The 20,618-nt window shown below is 41.4% G+C and overlaps 1 protein-coding gene, 1 long non-coding RNA gene and 2 other non-coding genes across 5 annotated transcripts in view; 1 reads left to right on the plus strand and 3 right to left on the minus strand.

Annotated features, from left to right (window-relative positions):
- Nucleotides 1-20,618, minus strand: part of spag17 (sperm associated antigen 17) — a 43,901-nt gene that overhangs the window by 3,419 nt on the left and 19,864 nt on the right. For both annotated transcript variants that reach the window (XM_034136761.1, XM_034136762.1), the window contains 31 exons: nt 15,690-15,808; nt 15,420-15,605; nt 11,976-12,083; nt 11,658-11,808; nt 11,330-11,542; nt 11,203-11,240; nt 9,145-9,258; nt 8,895-9,049; nt 8,570-8,679; nt 8,416-8,486; nt 7,713-7,964; nt 7,480-7,594; nt 7,182-7,298; nt 6,702-6,815; nt 6,397-6,530; nt 5,954-6,056; nt 5,400-5,563; nt 5,180-5,294; nt 4,931-5,085; nt 4,603-4,747; nt 4,086-4,486; nt 2,927-3,112; nt 2,576-2,709; nt 2,276-2,406; nt 1,790-1,917; nt 1,524-1,712; nt 1,107-1,220; nt 901-952; nt 469-553; nt 295-345; nt 24-117 (listed from right to left, as the gene is read on the minus strand). In XM_034136761.1, the coding sequence (XP_033992652.1) occupies nt 24-117; nt 295-345; nt 469-553; nt 901-952; nt 1,107-1,220; nt 1,524-1,712; nt 1,790-1,917; nt 2,276-2,406; nt 2,576-2,709; nt 2,927-3,112; nt 4,086-4,486; nt 4,603-4,747; nt 4,931-5,085; nt 5,180-5,294; nt 5,400-5,563; nt 5,954-6,056; nt 6,397-6,530; nt 6,702-6,815; nt 7,182-7,298; nt 7,480-7,594; nt 7,713-7,964; nt 8,416-8,486; nt 8,570-8,679; nt 8,895-9,049; nt 9,145-9,258; nt 11,203-11,240; nt 11,330-11,542; nt 11,658-11,808; nt 11,976-12,083; nt 15,420-15,605; nt 15,690-15,808 (4,244 nt within the window). The remainder of the gene's footprint in view (nt 1-23; nt 118-294; nt 346-468; nt 554-900; nt 953-1,106; nt 1,221-1,523; nt 1,713-1,789; nt 1,918-2,275; nt 2,407-2,575; nt 2,710-2,926; nt 3,113-4,085; nt 4,487-4,602; nt 4,748-4,930; nt 5,086-5,179; nt 5,295-5,399; nt 5,564-5,953; nt 6,057-6,396; nt 6,531-6,701; nt 6,816-7,181; nt 7,299-7,479; nt 7,595-7,712; nt 7,965-8,415; nt 8,487-8,569; nt 8,680-8,894; nt 9,050-9,144; nt 9,259-11,202; nt 11,241-11,329; nt 11,543-11,657; nt 11,809-11,975; nt 12,084-15,419; nt 15,606-15,689; nt 15,809-20,618) is intronic.
- On the minus strand, nt 15,251-15,321 carry trnag-gcc. Its single transcript has one exon. It is a non-coding gene; the product is annotated as a tRNA-Gly (tRNA).
- On the plus strand, nt 17,803-19,166 carry LOC117487967. Its single transcript, XR_004556466.1, has 3 exons — nt 17,803-17,959; nt 18,844-18,989; nt 19,115-19,166. It is a non-coding gene; the product is annotated as an uncharacterized LOC117487967 (long non-coding RNA).
- On the minus strand, nt 19,917-19,987 carry trnag-gcc. Its single transcript has one exon. It is a non-coding gene; the product is annotated as a tRNA-Gly (tRNA).

Below are 20,618 nucleotides of genomic sequence, written 5' to 3' on the forward strand. Positions count from 1 at the left end.
ATTGATGTGAACACATACAGTACCTGATATAATTGGATATTTTCTGGGTAGAAAAAAGGAACAATGCTGTTTGTCCTCAGAGACTTTCTATAAGCCTCATCCTCACACTTCTCCTGTCTGAAACACACACAGAGGCAAATACAGTATAGTGGGATGTGTAGTACGTACAGCTCGTAAATATCTTATTTTAAATGTTATCGCAGTGCTATAAAGATAATCAGTAAGATTTGAACTTGATAAGCTACTTAACGTCAAGGTGGGTATAAAACAGTGTGAGAAGAAGCCTGTGTTTACCTGTGCTGTGCAAGTCTTTCAGTCCATGTAGACTCTTTGCTATTTATAAAACTAGATCGGAGAAGAGATTAAAGAGGATTTTACATACACATACTTTTTTTTTTAATACATGGACCATTTACTTTAAAGAGTGTAACCTTATCTGTTCATGCATGGCATTTTAATCTCTCCTACCTCTCATTAGCTACTGTGACTCTTGAAACATCCGACTGCTCAACTGGAGCTCCGACACTTTGGCTGTACAGGTTGGCTATATCCTCTGTGGAAACATACAGAAGAATAATAGAAGAAATGTACTTCACTCAAACTACTAAATATTAGACTTGAAAACCTCAAATTTACTTTAATTTAACACAAATGTAATTGCATGTCAAGCAAGATCTATAGTTTTGTCACAATATTTTAATGCTCGGACAAGAAATCGAATGCAGCCATCCAATATATTTTAGAATTGTTCTCATTGTTATTCCTTGTTAGCTTTGAAAATATTAGCTTAACTGTAAAAAGAAAGTTAACCAAGGCACTGCAAATGAACATTTTATTTCTTTGGACTAAACTGAATATATATTGTTCTAAACATAACCTACAAAACGGCTTTTTCCCCACCTGAAGTCCTCTTGTCAAAGGTGTGACCTCCAGTATCTTCTTCTGCAAAAGACTTTAACATGCATAAGAAATGATTTATATAAATATCATGCAAATCATTTAATACATTATTTGTACATTTTCTGTGTTCATTGGGGAAAGACAATGGCGATAACATTCTTTTGTAGTACTATAACTTGTGTCTGTGTGTGTTTGTGTGCACAGACCAGGACCAGATTGAGCAGATCGCTGGCATGAGCGCTCTCCTCCTCAGTGCGAGGGTCTTTGACCTTCATCTCTTCTGAACGCTGCTCTGTCTCCATCAAACTCTCTAGGTAATCCTGCAGTCACAGACACATTTCAACTTTTTCAAAGCAGTAGTATCACAGTGTGAAGTTTCGAGGCCTTTCTTTGACCATGCCAGAAATCACTTTTCCAGGTGACCAGGTTAGGTTTCTGATTTTAACAGGATATTCTTTTTTGATCTGCCTGAGAAAACAGACCTGTAGACTCTGTTTAAAACTTGTGCATTAAACACAACAATTATAGGGGAATCCAGGAGGTTAAAATACCACCTACATACAACAGCAATTGGAAAGTATTGACAGTATATTATAGATACCACGGACATTGGTCTGTTTTACCTTCAGTCGTGAGTCCACAGTATTTCTGAATGGTGTGGTGATTGGTTGGTGTTGGTACAGCTCCCTCGTCTCCAGGACTTTAGGGCTGCTCCTGGCGGGTTGACGCTGTGCTGCTGAACCAGCGGACCTCTCTCTCAGTAACAAACCTCGACCCATGTTGGTACCAAACGGAGGACCTGGGCTCACTCTCTGGAAAAGAGTGTGTGTTGAGTGTCTTGTTTTTCTGTGTGTAGATGTATAATACGTGTATATGTTCACACCTGTACCTCTGTTTGAGGGAAATCATGCCAGCTGCGGTTTTTGAGGTTGGGAGGGGTGATGTTCTGTTTCCCGAGCAACCACTGGGACCACACGCTCTGATGGCTAGGTTTAAGGATGGTGATGCCAAACTCATCTGTAAAAGAACAAAACTTCAGATTATATTCTGGACATTTACATAACCTTCCCTTTTGAATTTTGGTCAAAGGGGATACAACACCATTGCAAGTAACCAAACATAATGGACCATTATCTTGATTAAAATGACAGATTTTTCTAGGTTTGAAAATTGTTAGAGGCATTTTGAAAAATGTCAGTATCAACAAAAAACAAGATAGGGCCAGTTATTTTTACAAATGTAATGTAATACTGAGAAGTTACATATTATATATTTTACTACAATTTGGATAGATAATGAAACAGTTCTAAGTGAATCCGCTGCCTAAAGTTATTCTTTAGTTATGTCTTGGTGTTATAGATATTGAACAGGGCACCTTGTGTGTCCGGCAGTGGCTCCTTCAGCAGTGCGATGGTGGGGTCAGAGTAAGCCTGGTAGAGCAGCTCCTCAACGGTCTGAGAGCTCAGCAGTTCAGTACCAGAGCCGTCCTCATACACCAGAAACAGCCTGCAACATAACACGATGTTCCTCTGACATTATCATCCACAAAAGCAGTACAATAATAATACTTACATATCACCTTATCACTACTGATAATGTATTAAGGCAGAATACATATCATTTTATACTAATAGCAACATTAAAGGGATAACAATTAATAAAAATTCAGGCCCACCTGGGACAATGTTCTCTGTGTTGAACATGTATCCTGGCCCTTTCTCTGTCCTCCTCCTCTGGCTCCTCCTCCTCTTTAAGTGTGCTTGGAGCAGGGATATAGTTCAACACTGATACCTGTCCATCTTCCATCACCTTTAACACACATGCAAAGGTCAGAGAATATTTAATGACTTTATTTATTATCAGAGAATCTGAGAAGGACAGTTGTTTTTAAAATATGTTTTATATGAGGCTGTCTCCAAAGCCAATATGTGGCCTTACTTCTTTGAGTCTATAAAGGACAATCTCTTACATTCACTGCCATAAACACAGGTATGGTAACATCTTTACATCTTCCTATAATCCTGACCTGAAAGTGGTTTCCATCGGGGTCTGTAACGTCACAGGCCACTATGTCTGTATGACTCATGGTGTAGCTTCCTGATTGGTTTGTTGTTGTGCCACCCATTGGACTGGGGGTTACAAGGGGGTCGGACGAGTACACACATTTCCCATCACTTTGGATCTGTAGGAGCCCCCCACTGGATGGAAACACCTTGGAAACACAAGCATACACAAATAATCAAACATGTAAATCAGTGTGATTGTCAATCTTCTTAAAAGCAGTAAAGTACAGCACATCCATCTATCTTGCAACAAAAAAAACACACCCTGAAATATGATTATTTGTTTTTGTTTAAAAAGCGATCATTCTTCCCCTGCAGCACTACACACAGGGCCAAATATTATAAAGTAAGTTTGAGGGATGTTACTAGTGGACCATTATTATTACTAAAGATATACCCAAAAAGCTTATATGCAAACCTTGCTATAGTTAATAATAATTATCATTTTCGCAGAATTGTCTGGCAATGTTTGCAGTTAACGTTTAAAGGTGGGGTAGGTAATTTTGGAGAAACCAGCTTGAGTGCGCTAGAATTTGAAAATACACAACCGGAAAAAATCTGCCACTTCCTTACAGAGCCCCTCCTCTAACACACACGAACGCGCACATGACCAATGAGGGCACGATATAAATTTGTGCACAGATGGAAGGCTGACAGGCAGGTTTTTAGCCGGGCCGGCTAAAATGATTGGTCGTGCTTTTTACAGCGCTACGGCTTCCACAGATTAATTTTGTTTATGTATTTATTGTCAAAGCATTTAATATATTCATTGCTATCGGAATGTTAAGAGCATTCCATGGAATATAACAAAAAGTGTTTCTGAAATAAATTACATACCCCGTTTTTAAATGTTAAAAAAACATTTCAGAAAAACATATACAATTTAATTAATTATAATTAGCTACAAATTGATGTTGTGACAAATAGTTGACTATTTATTATAGGCAAATGTATTTATGAAGAGTCTGACTTGGTGCCACATGTTTATCATATCAAGACTGACACTGTGGTAGGTAGCAGATGAATGAGAAGATGAATACAAAAGTAGAAAAATGCTGTAATCACATACAATTCCCACCATAACATTAAAAATAGATGTGTTATTTGTCATTTACTACCCACCTCATATGCTCCTTGGTTGTTCCCAGTGATTACAGTCCCATCTGCTAAGAAGACGTGAGCCATGTGTCGCTCTGGGTACATCACCACTGTGCAGCAGCCCTCCTTCTCCACCAGCACCACCCGCTCCTTGGCAGACACACTGCCCTTATTGCTCTCACATGCACTACTCTTACCATTGCCAGCCACAGTATCTTCCGCAAACACACTCTCCTCACCGTTCTTATACACACTACTTTCTCTTTCATCACACACATGCTCACACGCTATCCTTGCACTGTTGCTGCTAATGTCTTCACCGTTGTCAACAGCATCCTGAATATTTTCAGAGATGCTGTCAGCACAGCGCGTGACACACACACACTCAGATTCAGTGGTTGATTTAAGGGTCTCATGCTGCTCCCCTGGAAAGTAACAGACACATGGACTCAGGTCAGATCAAAACAATAACCTTAATTTAAAGATTAAGTCCTTTTTATTGTGAATATGCTTGTGTGTTTTGTATGTATATTCTGGTCACCTGTGTGCAGCAGTGTGTGCTGTGGTGTGCTTGGTGGTCTGTGTTGGTACAGGCTAGTGATCCTGGTTCCGTCTGCATGTTCTACACTTAAAGATCCGTCGGGGTTCCGGACAAAAACCACCAGATCCTCGCGGCTCAGCATCACCTGACGAAGCAACACACGCAAAGATGCTCGGACAATTATGTTGACATAAGAAACAGATTGGATGTATTGAAAGACAGAGGAGCACCTCCTTGAAACAACCTATGCCCATTACTGAAATTAACATCTATATTCATCGGAAAAAAGGAAACTGAAAACCTAAACTACTAGGTACTGCTCTCTTACGTCATGGGTGATGGGGTCTGTGGCCTTGAAGGCGAGGAGAGGCGTGGTGGGTTTGTGTTGGTGTGTCGTCCCCACAGTGTAGATGCGAGCCCCAGACGGACTCGTTGTTAACCAAAAACCTCTCTGAGCACCAGCCTCCTTCTCTGAGCTCGGCTCTGTGTAGACACACATAAAACATACAAAGTTTGGGTTTATCCTGTGCTCAGTGATTATCAAAGTGTTTTCTATTCAGTGGTGCTGCACTCCAACCTTTCTTTCTGTCCTTAGTTTCTTGAGACATGTTTTCTTCCTCAACTTCAGAATCAGGAACCCACACCGGACCAGAATCCTGGCTGAAGCTGACTGAGCCATCAGCAAACAGAACCTGCAGTGCACATATGATTTGAGTGTTGAGTGTGTGTGTGTCGTAAAAGAAGTTCAGGTCATACATTGTCAAATGAGAAGTCATACATGTGTGCACAATGTTTACCTCTGTAGACCCGTCTCTCATGATTCGGATCACAGCTCCCTGGCTGGTGACAATGCGGGACAGTTCTTTGGAGAGGGAAGCGTCCTGAAGCTGCCCAACAACTCCTTCACCATGAAGAGGAAAGCTCTGTTTCACCAACATACCCTGCTCCTCTGAGGACACTCCTGGACACACAAATACAAATAAATCATGTAATAAATATTTTCCAGCGAGTGATGGGAATACAGAATTTATGGAATATATAAACTCACATTTTAAGGCAAACACATTTAACACAAATCACTATCTGCAGGTTGAGTCTCAAATAATTTAAATGGAATACACAGAATGCATTAAAACATTTTTTATAAATTAAAGCCACTTAATTATCAATAAAAAGGTCTTCAATTGAATTTGATTTGATTTCTCCCCGAGTGCAATCACTACCAGTGGCAGGGCTATTTCACTTATTCTCACTTCATCGTTACACATGCAGTTTTATAAAACTACACTTGTGAGAATACACACACCTTTGTCTGTTCGTGTATACTTTTCAGAAAAAGTGCAACCCTGACCTTGTGCATCCTCTCGCAGGAACTGCAGCAGCAGACCGTTAGGTACAGACAGGCTGAGACTGTTGAATGGACTCGATGGCAATACTGTCTGACCTTCACACACCTTAGATTACAATCAACCACAAACATAGGTTATGACCAATACAATAATAAAAGCAATATAATCTTCACATGTAGCACAAGATACAAACTATAGGTCATTTCGCCCAAGATGGTTGTTACTATTTCATATCGAGTCTGGAGACCAATTTAACTTGAATTCTTATGGTTAAAAGGTTGTGTATGTAAACATGGACTGTCAGACCAGACATTGGTTTAAATTGAATACATAATAAGATAAAGGTATTGTATTTAAAAAAAAATGTAAGCCATTGATAAGCCTTTGTTTAAAATCGTATTTCCGTCACTGTATTAATTTGTGCCTTCTTGTGAGTTTGTGGAACCTGGGACAGTGGAGGTCTGGCAGGAACGAAGTCCAGATCTGTCCCCTTAGAGCAGTAAGTGGAGGATGGGGGAGGGTTGGGGACAAAGGTGCCGGTATCTGGAGCCCCTCCCTCTGTGGTCTCCTGAGGACTCACTAGGATATCACCAAACAGAAACACAGTTAATACTGCCAAAACGGAAGTCAATTCAACCCTTTGTTTAATCAAGACACAATAACAGGAATATTCAAAGCACTGAGAGGGACCATATTCAAATTATTTTCAATTTTAAGTAAAGCTTGAAATATTCAAATACAAATGAATACCTCTATATTCTCCTGTTGGACCGTAGAAACTGTATGAGAGATGAATTCCATTGTCTAAGACAGCTGAGAGGGAGCCCTGTGTCACTCTTTTCACAGGCTGTACAGGCTCCGACACTGAAAAGGACAAACACACAGGCACACAAAGAGGGACGTTCATCAGCACGTACGTTTCATCATTACAATGTACTGAAAGTACTTAGGAGTGTTGATTTAGCAGTACAATTGTCTACTGTTCATGGTTTATTCAGGACAAACATGTTCAGTTTAGGACGATGTGTTTTCCAGCTGAGACTTTTTAAATATATATTTTAGTTTTTTAACAAAAGTTGCAGGAAATAGAGATATTTGAGTAAATCACCTCAAATGCGTACTCAAATACAGTACTTCAGTAAATGTACTTTGTTAGATTGCACCACTGGATCAAAATAATTTAAAATGTCCAAACAGGCCTACTGTCTGGAGTAGGAATACCATCTGTACCTTTTCCGCCATTGGTTTCTTTGTCTTGGGGCTGAGGGAGAGGTTTCACAACTTGGTTGATGTGTGTGCAGAAATAATGTCCATCCTTCTTCACAGCCAGTTTCATTAGGATGGAACCTGGAGTGAAAACAGAATAAAACGCATGTGGACAATGCACCTATCCAGCAAGGAATAGCTGAATCGCACTTTGCTTTTCACAAACCCCCCCCCCCCTACAATGTCAAGACTCTTTAAATTACGCAGCACTGCAAAGTAATGTTGTTGGAGCTTCCTCTACAACCTCGACTTTTGCAAATACCTTCAACATAGCTGATATTCTCCACGCTGATGTGTCCTCCATCTGAAGGGAAAAGGTTCTGGAGACGACCTTCAACACGGATCAACTTTCCATCCATGTTATAGCCTGTGAAATCCTACACAATCACACACACACACGTTACGCAAATTATTTTGTAACATCTCTCTGTAATAAGATGTGCACACTGGCCACTATATATGTTTTGCTTAATGGTTTACTGAGTGTGCCCTCACTTTGAAAGGCTCCGCTGACGTATGCAGTTCTTTGTTTTCCTCCCAAGGGGGCGCTGTGGTGTTATTGGACTCTATGTTAGTTCTGGCTGAGCTTCCTGCTCTGCTCTTCTTACCAGTGGGCAAAGTTTTACTTTTCTTGTTGTCAGTCGACATAGCCTCCTCTTTTTGCTGTTGGCCTTTCGGTGCATTCTCCTTCTTTGATTTCTTGTTAATTTCTTCCTCCTTCAGCTTCTCCTGCTCTATCTTCCAGGCCTGTATCATAACACACATTTTAATATACAAAGAATGCAGTTATTTCCATACCATTGCTGACCTTTTCAGGTGGGATCAGCTCCAGCCATCCACGTCCCTCTTAGGATAAGCAGTTAAACAAAATAGATGGAGGAATACATTTAGTGGTTTGTTTAAAAAATGCTTGGGTATGAGATTCTGTGACTATCTGATGATAAAAATCTCCCCAGATTTAGCTCTTAACTTTAAAGCTAATGTGGGATATTGCACCACATCTCCCAGAGTGATTCATCAATTATTTTAAATCAAGCAGGCTGGACGACTGTTAAGCTATCCTATTTTGTCTATCTAAAAAAGTTACAACATTGATAAAAAAAGACAGTACAGAACCGACTGTTATACTATATATATATATATATATATACTGTTATACAGAAACACATTCACTATGAATGTGTTTCTGTATACCAACTTTTAGAGAGCCTGTTCGGATGACCGGCTCCAGTGTGTCCTCCCTCTCTGCAGAATCTGGCGACTTTTCATCTGGTCCAGGAAGAAAACCATCAGTATATTAGTATGGTGGTAATGCATAGTTACCAAAGCTTTATGTTGACAAGCTTCGGTACCTCTCAGATCCTGAGCAGGGATGACATTTCTGAGTTGCATTGTGTCTCTCTTTAATTCTTCCTCTTTTGTCCAATCGGAAATGCTTTCTGCCACATGCTCCAGGTACTTCCTATCAGAAGGTAACAATGATATTTAAATATATACAACACTCCACATATGATCAATTTTCTAAGTCTAATCTAAATGTTGTTCCTGTATGGAACTAATGTCGCTGATTAAGGGAGTTTATTTGTGTTCTTCCTCACGTAAAAAGAAGAAGAAAATAATTATGAATATTCCAAAAACAACCAAACACTGTGTGAAAATGTGACCTTGCATTCTGACCTGAACTTGACATCAGTGTGAAGGGCTACATCCCAGAACTCCTTGCACTGACGATAAGGGCTCATTGGATTGTGACAGAAAATGTACAGGATGTTGTTATGACTTCCTCTGAAGGTGTCCAAGCAGCAGTAATCCTCGGAGGCTAACTGCAGTACCTACACATTTAGAAAAATAAATATGAAGGGTTTCAATCCAACAATTAGGGTTTTTAGCTGAAATATGAATGTCATGGGACGATTGAAGTGTTCACCTGTTGGAAGATGGAAGCACTGTGGTGTTCAGCATAGTGCCAGTCCTTCAGAGACCTCAGTCTACAACTCTGAATATCACATAAATTCAGCTGGCAACAGACCCTTCTAATCTTCTAGGGATGGATCAGGCAAAAAATCAGAACAAAATAGTCACTTTTTTGTATTATAACATTTAAAAAAAGAGAAGACTTGGATTTGCTTACAACAAAATGTTATGGTCATTGTTTATAAAGAAAAAAACAATTAAGTAGCCGGGAGAGGGGAGTAATATTCAGCAAAAATAATTCCCAAGATAAAAGTCGTACATTTTCAATAAATAAGTATCAACTTTATGATTAAATACTTAGTTATTTTTCAAAATGTCACACATTTACGAGAAAACTAATTCTGTCCAGCCATCCATTTTCCGCCGCTTATACGGAGTCGGGATGCGGGGGAAGCAGTTGGCCACATTAACCAACTGACTGGGGGTTTCCAAGGCGCTCCCAGACTAGCATAGAGATATAATCCCTCCACCTGGTCCTGTGTCTGACCCTCAGTCTCTTCCCAGCTGGAAGTGCCTGGAACACCTCCCTAGGGAAAAGGCCAAGTGGCATCCTTATTAGGTGCCTAAATTACCTCTACTGGCTCCTTTCTACGCGAGGGAGCAGCAGCTCTACTCTGAGTCGCTCCAGGATGACTGAACTTCTCCCCTTATCACTAAGGCGGATGCTACCCATTTCGGCTGCTAGTATTTGCGATCTCGTTATTTTGGTCATGACCCATCTTTCATGAACATAGGTGAGGATTGGTACATCGAGAGCGTTGCCTTCTGGCTCAGTGCTCTCTTAGTCACCATGGTACAGACCATCCAATGAGTCCAATGACTGCTGAAGGTTGCAGACCGATGACACCAACAGAACCACATCATCTGCAAAAAGGCAAAGATGCAATCCCTAGCCCAACGAACTGCAGCCCCTCTCCTTCATGACTACAACTTAAGACCCTGTCCATGAATATCACAAGCAGGATTGGTGACGAAGCATAGCTCTGGTGGGGGCCAACCCTCAGTGGAAACAAGTCCAACAAAATCCACAAAGAACACGTAGACGAGATAGGCATACTCCCAGATTCTTTTTAGGAGTAAAAAGCTGGTCCGTACTTCCACGACCAGGACGGAAACTTCATTGTTCCTCCTCAATCTGAGGTCCGTCTATCGGCCAGACCATCCTTTCCAGAACCTTAGAGTAAACTTTCCAAGGGAGACCGAGAAGTGTGATGCCTCTATAGTTGGTACACACCCTCTGATCCCCTAATTTGAACAGGGGAACCACCACCCGGTCGTCCACTCCTTTGGTACTTCCCCCGACTTCCGCGCAATGCTGAGACTTGTCAACCAAGACAGTCCCTCAACACCCAGAGCCTTTAAGCATTTCTAGATGGGTCTCCTCCACCCATGGGGCTTTGCCAGTGTGGAGTTGTTTAACTACCTCAGTGACCTCCTCCAGAGAGATTGATGTTGATCCCCCATCATCCTCTGGCTCTGCCTCTACTATAGAGGGCAGGTTGGTTCAAGAGTTCCCCGAAGTTTTTCCTCAACCAACATAACACCCTAACTGTCGACTCAGCTCCCTCCGCAACATTAAAACCTGGATGTCTACTAACCTTCTCCAACAGCAATTTGTGCAGTTTGTGGCCCCCAAAGCACTACTCCGGGAGGTTGGAGATCTCCTTCTAGTTGTTGATGAATGCACCAACCATCCTTCCCCTGAAGCCCACAACATTGGTGTTATTCTGAGACCAATTTGCCTTGGGAGACCCTACCAGGAACAGTATGTTTCTGACAACACAGCCCCCAGGGACACACACACCTCTCCACTAAGATAAGGTGATAGTTCCCGAAGAATTCTGTGTTGTTTTGTAATTCTTACTGCGCAAAAGCTATAAACCTCACCAAATAACTATATTGTGTGAATTATTTTTCACATGATTTCTTCAATGAATATTACCCCCCTCTCCTAGCTCCCAATTTATTTATTTTATTTTAAACTTACAGTACAGAACATATAGAAAAATACCTCGGTGTTACCAGGATCTTCCGTGAGAAAGGTGAAACCTAAAGTTACAATTTTGAATGAGATATAGCGTGTTTCAGAGTCTTGAATACTGTTGTAAGCTAAAATCACATCACAGTAATTGAATTACCTTTAGTCCGTAGGGTATTAATCTGCTGTTTAGAGTAGGATAGTGGGTTGTCCCAGGGGATTGATGTAGTCATCTGTTCCTGTGCTGGTCTCAGTGTTCCCAGTTGTCCAGGTGGCCTTAGTAGTACACCTTTACTGTCCAATCTGGTCAGTGGCATACTCTCAAACACACTCCGATGAACCAAACGCTCCACCTCCAGCCATGAAACAACATCTGTGGGATATCATAACATGTTAATATCCCTTTGAAGCTGATCAATCAATATCTTTTTTCAGGAGAAACAAAGACTGACACACTGATTATAATAATTCCTTAAACTGTTTCTGACCATCTGTGCAGTAATGTTGTAGCTGCTGTTTGATGGCCATCCAGGAGGAGTTGCTGTTTCTCCGCTGAGCAACAGAGTGGATCAGCTGCCACACTGGAGAATGCTGCATCATTGATATCTCCACCTCTGCTGGATCGAAACCCTGAACCACCTAAGAGGGACACATATAAACACATTAATACAAATACATTCAGAATAGCAACAAGATTACTCAAACTATCCAGTCTGCTTTGAACAAAAATAGCTTTTTCCACGTGAACTAATAAAATAGTCAGTAATACGAACCATTTACATTTATTTTTAAAAGAATCTACTTGCATTGATATGTGTCAAACGCAGTGCCCTCTCATCATGGTGTCTGATAACCAGAGGATGGGCAAACTTCTGCTTTTCCTCTTCCTCTTCTCCAAACTTCTCCTCTAGCCTCTGGCACAAAAGAGATTAAAGCAGAGACAAATTAGGAAATAATTCATTTCTGTGAAGAGTGTGTCCAAGCATGCTGGAGTCAAAGCATGCAACATATATACATTATACTACCATACCTGGGGTTGGAGACCAAAGACTCAAGTGAGAGAAGAAAGAAGCACAACCTAAATTGAATTACCGGTTGGCTTCCATACTGTGAATTTAAAGGGCCCATGTCATGGCCATTTCCACTGATCATAATTACATTGTTGAGGTATACTAAAATAGATTTATACTGTGCAATTTTCCAAACTCACATTGGTTTCGCATACAGCATCTCTGTCAAGCATGTGTATTCAGCAGTATTCACTTTCTCCACTAAACGACTCGTTGGAGCTCTTGCCCCCCCCTCCCTGTGAGCCTAGTGTGCTCCGATTGGTCAGCTCGGCCACTCTGTTCTGATTAGTCAACCACCAGAGAGGCTGCGCCCATGTCTAAACGGCTGCTCTCAGCCGAACATCAGTCTTATCATGGCGTCGGTACAGCAGTATATTTTATATACATATATATATTTTTAACTGTTGTTATAGAAGAGTGTGACGGCCCAGGGCCTTTGTCTTACGATGGGGTGGAGCTGAAGAGGCTAATCAGCGCGATCACGGACACCTGGCCGGAGCCGAGGTGCTAGCCAGCTGCCGGGAGTCACACGGCAGCCTTTCTCTCCCTCCAAGCAGCACAGCAATCCTCTTCCCTGACCACGTATCTCTGCATTTACCACAATAAATGTGCCGTGGTTTTGTAAACTCGTGTATGTCTCCTTGTCTTTCCGTTGTGGCCTACGAGCCGGTCATAACAAAGAGTAAGTTATTTTTACCCGTTATAAACTACTACTGTTTGATGAGAAATCAAATCATGGTTTGCTATATATAGTATTTCCATTAAACTTTATTTTTAGAAATGTACAAAATGAATGTAAATATACATATATACACGGTATATCGTCAATTACTCCCCGTTGTCGGCATCTCGCCTATAGCAGCCGGGGCTTTTTAGGACGAGGCCTCAGTGTGGTAGTCCGGTCCCCGTCATGTATTGTCCGGCAGGATCTGGCTGGACGAAATCAAATGCAAATCACAAAATATTAGAGAAACTTAGTTGTTTTAGATTCGTTAGTAGTAGTTATGGTAGGAGTGTGGATCTATCTAATCAATCTAATGAACAGCTTGCCAGCTAATATGCTAACCTAGCTTTGTTTACCTTGGTAGCTAACGTTAGCTCGGAGGAACGGCAACTATAATGTAGAGTAATAAAACTACTATGAACAAAAGCTAGTGGTTCATATTAGGCTAGCAATAACGTGTTTATAATTGCAATGTTATACGGGTAGTCTGCTACGTTCGGTCATACATTGTAACGGTCATGAATACATTGTTTTGCGCTAGCATACAGCTAGCCTCGTTAGCTATACATGCAGTATATGTACTGTCACAATGTACGGTAAATCACCCGGAGTATACTGTATGAGTATTCCGTGTGTGTGACTGCAGACATTCTCCTGCCATGACAAACATGTAAGGCCATCTGCTGACATTGTAGTTGATATATTTAAACGCTAGCAACGTAGCATCACAAAAATGTTTTTCCGACCAAACCTAGCTCTAGCTCTAGCTCCGTGTGTTAGATCGGTTGCATACACGCTACGCCAGCTATAATGTAATTGTTTCGCGACTGACCGCACGGCAAATCACCCGGAGTATACTGTCAATAGGTATTTTGTGTGTGAATGCAGACATTCTCCTGCTATGAGATACATGTATGCAAGGCCATCTGCTGATATTAGAGTTGATATATGGAAACTCTAGCAACTTAGTTAGCACAGTTAGCACTGTGTCAATGGCTTAGCAGTCCAACACAGTTTACACATTTAAACAGTCTTGTTTGATAAATACACAAATAACAATGCAAACTTACAGGTTGTGTACCCGGATCTTCCCCTGCTCCAAACGGTCCAAACAAGCTGTGCATATCCGGCCTCAAACTGGGCAATGTTTTGGAAGCTTTCGTCTGTGAAATGCCGGTTCTTCGAACCTCTGGAGGAACACGCCGCTGCTGGTGTGGCCATAGCTCTTCGGGATTGGTCCATTTCGTTCCGGGTACCGCATGACATCAGGCGGTACCCGGAACTAAATGGAAGAATCAAATGGGCAGTGACGTATCTCCAACGAGGCGTTTTGGGGAGGTATTTTCTGTGTTAGAGTTTTACTCGCTACAGGGTGTACTTTCAGGGTTTTGACTCTGCACACCGTTTACATGCATAAAAACCTTCATAACACACAAGGGGACGGGTAATAACCGGAAAAGCATGACATGGGAGCTTTAAATATATTTGTTGTCATAAAAACAAATTCATAACAAATTCAAATTAGGGATTGATAACCAGTGATCCCTATAAACTGATGGTTGGTGTGTAAACATCTTAGGTTGTTCTAGCCTTGCAGTATTTCACTGAGAAGGTGAATTCCATGGTGATTCAAACATGAAAACATGTTATGTTTCTCACAATTACAAACATTTTCTTTGAATCTCAATTGGGCAACATTCATAAATTGAATCCCTGTTGGTCTCTGTGCTTTTCTTACAACAACCCTTTAGCTAAACATTCCGCCAACTCTCATTGTCTGTTAACAATAAATTAGAGATGGGCTCTCTCTTTTTACATACGGCTTCCCTGTGCTGGACTATAGGCCATGGCATCCTCTCATTGTATAATGACAAAAATAATCAAATGGGTTCTGGACGTTAATCAGTTAACTTTATCACTAAAATCTACAGCTTATCTCATGTTTACAGGTCACACTTTTTGTGTGGAAAGAGCAGACCATTCTACTCTGTCGGATTAAACCCTCCCCCGCTATATCACAGTGACGGGGGGAGGGCTTGAAGGACTCTTGTGCCGTTCATAGACATGTCACAGTTTAAGCACACCCTACATTCCGTGTGTTGTTGTGAAAGCCCTCTCAACAAGACAGTCGAGCCAGCAGTGACTGTTCTCAAAGAGACTGGCACCGCCCAGTGAAACACGAGCCTCTCCTTTCACCATGTCTTTCAAAAAAGTATATCCTGCGACTGGCACCGCCCAGTGAAACACGAGCCTCTCCTTTCACCATGTCTTTCAAAAAAGTATATCCTGCATTGGCCGGGAATCGAACCCGGGCCTCCCGCGTGGCAGGCGAGAATTCTACCACTGAACCACCAATGCATCAGATGGTGTACTCCCTGTTATCTACACATTTATATATAAATCTATATACATATTATAGTTTACAAAATGTGTGTTTCAGTGTGGAGACACTATACCTTCTGGTCGTCTTCATTTTGCACTGTAGCCAGCAAGCCTTTCAACATGCGACTTCTCTCTTCTTTAGCATGTACCAGAGGGAGGAAGCTTTGAAGCATGAAGCTGACCAGCTGATAGTCTAACCCAGGACCATTGTGAGGTTTGGACTCTTTAGCTGGACATGACTGCTCTGTTGAAATCACTACCTGAAAACAAGAAATTGGGGTAAATAAGCATTGAACCACCTAGATTCCACACTACACTTTCAAACTCACAATACATACACAGACCTGCTCCAGCATACAGTGCATGATAAGAGGCACAGAGCAAACTTCAGGGGGAACCAGGTTGAGAAAGCTGTTATAGCAACGCATGTCCACATCTGTAGAGAGAGGAGGCTGTTCGGTCTCTGTTCACAAAGTACAGAGGACACAAAGATAAAAAAGTTAGTCTTCACTAATTCAAAGCGCAAACACATGCCAAACAGCCTGATTGAATAGTGCACCCTTCACTCGGACAAGTCCGTGTAAGTCAGTTAAAGTGATGTCGCAGCCTCTGATTTCATCCCATCATGCATAAAAGAATGTGTTGCATTGGACGGGAATCGAACACGGGCCCGCGCGGCGGCCAGGGATTCTTTCATGAATCTTTAATGGTAGCAACAAACCAGTCTCTATGGCACTGTTGAACCAGAGCCGATGTCATATATATTTGGCCGCTGCCGCGAGTGGCGCTGTGGCGCACTTTTGCCAGTGAGACCCTGTCTGCTCATCCCCCCGCCTTCACAGCGACGTAATGCATACATATTTTTCAACTCTGGACATTACGACCAAATTATAAGGTAAGTTAAGTTATATTAACATGAATTAACAGAGAAGCGACATGTAATGTTATGTTATCTGGGCTTTGTCTGACGTGTTTTAGTTTAAATATAAAATAAAATACGCTATAAAGTGGTCCGTGTTTCCTACGTGTATCGAGTCTAACGGTACTTTGGGATGAATTACATTGTTAATGTAAAGTTAATTCAACTTAAGCCGCTTAAAGTTCATGTGGTAGGATTTCTGTGTGAGTTTATTGTGTTTTTGTTGACTTGGTGAGGCGCAATTACCGCGAGTTACTTGTGGCGAAATCCTCCGTGCGCGTTTACATTAATGTATATTTAAATATATAAATTAACGCTAACTACCATGTAAGATTACTATTAACTCCCGTATTATTTTCCAATAAACCGGGGTTAGATATACTAACCCATCACTGTTACAAAACACAGCGTGGGGACAAGTTAACAGCAGTTTACTTTTGGATAAAAAAGTATTATGTATATTCAGCTGTGCCGTTGCCCAGACGGGGTTAAATATACATAATAGATGCAGACACACACACACACACACACACACACTGCTAAACACCAGAACTGTTGAAACCACATCCATAACATTCATCTACTACTTAGTAATTATTTATCTAATATATCATTCAGCCTTGGCTGAGCTCCCTTTGTTAGTTAAAAGGGTTTGACCCATGGGGGAGGGGTAATGGAAGTGTAAATAGTTTCAACAAACACACAGCTCCAGACATACAGGAACAAAGATCAACAATATCTGATCCAAAGTAAAATAGCACTACATATATCATAGCACAATGTGAATGTGCAGACAGTTAAAGTCTGCTCTCTATTAGACCCCACCTGTGAACATCATTAACTCACTGATATATATTTTCTTCTTGACAGATAAAATGCAAAAATCTTTTGGCTATCCCTCCATGCAGCCCCTGCTCTTCCTGTAAAGAGACTTGTGCCCCTACCAAAGGAGCTGATGTTTCTGATGCCGGAACCATCCGCCCCAACAGAGACCAACATCACTGTTCCAGGTGTGTATATGTTTGACTCTTTGCACCTTGTACAGTTTGCTGACTACAGTGAAGATGCTAAGCGTCATACAACATTATTTCTTTATTTTACTGTTGATAATGACATGTTTTAATATTTTCTATAGTGGCTCCTGAGATTTCTGCAGAGCCCTGTCAACCGACACTGCATCCACCAGCTGCACCAACACAAAGTGAGTAATAATAACAATACATCACATTTTTGAGGCACCTTCAAGTGTTTGAATGTTTCTCATTTGGATGTGTACTTGCTAGAAATCATTTTTCACAAAATCTCACACACAATATCGTAATTATTTGCCGTGTTTTTACTCCTCCTCCTCCTCCTCCTCCTCCTCCTCCTCCTCCTCCTCCTCCTCCTCCTCCTCCTCCTCCTCCTCCGCACGTCGCGCATTGGCTGTCACTCTATGCCACCTAAGCACGTCTTGCCTGAACCCCCCGCGCAGGGATTCTTTCATGAATCTTTAATGGAAGCAACAAACCAGTCCCATTCATTCTCTATGGCACTGTTGAACCAGAGCCGATGTCATATATATTTGGCCGCTGCCGCGAGTGGCGCTGTGGCGCACTTTTGCCAGTGAGACCCTGTCTGCTCATCCCCCCGCCTTCACAGCGACGTAAATGCATACATATTTTTCAACTCTGGACATTACGACCAAATTATAAGGTAAGTTAAGTTATATTAACATGAATTAACAGAGAAGCGACATGTAATGTTATGTTATCTGGGCTTTGTCTGACGTGTTTTAGTTTAAATATAAAATAAAATACGCTATAAAGTGGTCCGTGTTTCCTACGTGTATCGAGTCTAACGGTACTTTGGGATGAATTACATTGTTAATGTAAAGTTAATTCAACTTAAGCCGCTTAAAGTTCATGTGGTAGGATTTCTGTGTGAGTTTATTGTGTTTTTGTTGACTTGGTGAGGCGCAATTACCGCGAGTTACTTGTGGCGAAATCCTCCGTGCGCGTTTACATTAATGTATATTTAAATATATAAATTAACGCTAACTACCATGTAAGATTACCATTAACTCCCGTATTATTTTCCAATAAACCGGGGTTAGATATACTAACCCATCACTGTTACAAAACACAGCGTGGGGACAAGTTAACAGCAGTTTACTTTTGGATAAAAAAGTATTATGTATATTCAGCTGTGCCGTTGCCCAGACGGGGTTAAATATACATAATAGATGCAGACACACACACACACACTGCTAAACACCAGAACTGTTGAAACCACATCCATAACATTCATCTACTACTTAGTAATTATTTATCTAATATATCATTCAGCCTTGGCTGAGCTCCCTTTGTTAGTTAAAAGGGTTTGACCCATGGGGGAGGGGTAATGGAAGTGTAAATAGTTTCAACAAACACACAGCTCCAGACATACAGGAACAAAGATCAACAATATCTGATCCAAAGTAAAATAGCACTACATATATCATAGCACAATGTGAATGTGCAGACAGTTAAAGTCTGCTCTCTATTAGACCCCACCTGTGAACATCATTAACTCACTGATATATATTTTCTTCTTGACAGATAAAATGCAAAAATCTTTTGGCTATCCCTCCATGCAGCCCCTGCTCTTCCTGTAAAGAGACTTGTGCCCCTACCAAAGGAGCTGATGTTTCTGATGCCGGAACCATCCGCCCCAACACCAACAGAGACCAACATCACTGTTCCAGGTGTGTATATGTTTGACTCTTTGCACCTTGTACAGTTTGCTGACTACAGTGAAGATGCTAAGCGTCATACAACATTATTTCTTTATTTTACTGTTGATAATGACATGTTTTAATATTTTCTATAGTGGCTCCTGAGATTTCTGCAGAGCCCTGTCAACCGACACTGCATCCACCAGCTGTACCAACACAAAGTGAGTAATAATAACAATACATCACATTTTTGAGGCACCTTCAAGTGTTTGAATGTTTCTCATTTGGATGTGTACTTGCTAGAAATCATTTTCACAAAATCTCACACACAATATCGTAATTATTTGCCGTGTTTTTACTCCTCCTCCTCCTCCTCCTCCTCCTCCTCCTCCTCCTCCTCCTCCTCCTCCTCCTCCTCCTCCTCCTCCTCCTCCTCCTCCTCCTCCTCCTCCTCCTCCTCCTCCTCCTCCTCCTCCTCCTCCTCCTCCTCCTCCTCCTCCTCCTCCTCCTCCTCCTCCTCCTCCTCCTCCTCCTCCTGTCGCGCATTGGCTGTCACTCTATGCCACCTAAGCACGTCTTGCCCCCGCGCGGCACCTATGGATTCTTTAGCTAAAACTCCCTAAACGCTTTCCCATTCATTCTCTATGGTAGTGCTAAATGACTACGGATCCAATATATCTTGGCAGGCGAGAATTCTACCACTGAACCACCAATGCTTAAAACTTTTCAAAATAAAAGCCTTTGAAATTGAAACAATGAAAACGTTTGAGATCTGAACATAAATCCTTGAGTAGTTTGATGTAATAAATGAAAAGAAAGAGCATAGCATTCCACTCTTAAATGCACCAAACAGCCTGATTAAAAAGTGCACCCTTCACTCTGACATGTCAGTGTTTAGGTCAGTTAAAGTGATGTCGCAGTCTCTCATTTCATCCCACCATGCCTAAAACAATGTGTTGCATTGGCCGGGAATCGAACCCGGGCCTCCCGCGTGGCAGGCGAGAATTCTACCACTGAACCACCAATGCATAAAGAGTTTCAAAATAAAAGCCTCGAAAAGTGAAACAATGAAGATGGCTTGAGAACTGACAATAAAGCTGTTGGGAAAATACTGAATGTGCTCTTCCAATATTAGAGTAGCAAATGATAACAAAGGCCCTACGCAGCTGTGTATGTAACAGGATGTATGATTACCTAGAAGAGCATCAGGACACACTGTTTTAGGAATATGATAGCTATGTGACAATGATTAACATGATTCAGCCTTTATGGAGGTAGACATATGACTCATGTTTATTGCTTACGCAGGCCTTAGCCAATCTGAACTAAACATTGAATACTGCTTTGAACTGGTATTCTGCATCTTGTGACCGAATAACACCCTCTCTTGTGTGTCAGTGTTCAAGCATGTCAAGGAAACTGTTTGGAGAGCTAGTTTTACCATGCAGCTCTGTATGTGATGACTACTTCCATTCTTGCAAGGATAATAAATACATGTATCCTGATATTGAAGACCAAGCAGTGATATTTTCAGGGTTCTTACACCTTTTCCAAAGTCAAATTCAAGCACTTTTCAAGCATTTTCAAGGTGCATTTTCAAGCTTTTCAAGCATCTTACAGCTGTTGTAAATTACATATTTATATACACATACTTATACT

This window comes from Trematomus bernacchii, unplaced genomic scaffold, assembly GCF_902827165.1.
Source record: "Trematomus bernacchii unplaced genomic scaffold, fTreBer1.1, whole genome shotgun sequence".
Classification (NCBI taxonomy): domain Eukaryota; kingdom Metazoa; phylum Chordata; class Actinopteri; order Perciformes; family Nototheniidae; genus Trematomus; species Trematomus bernacchii.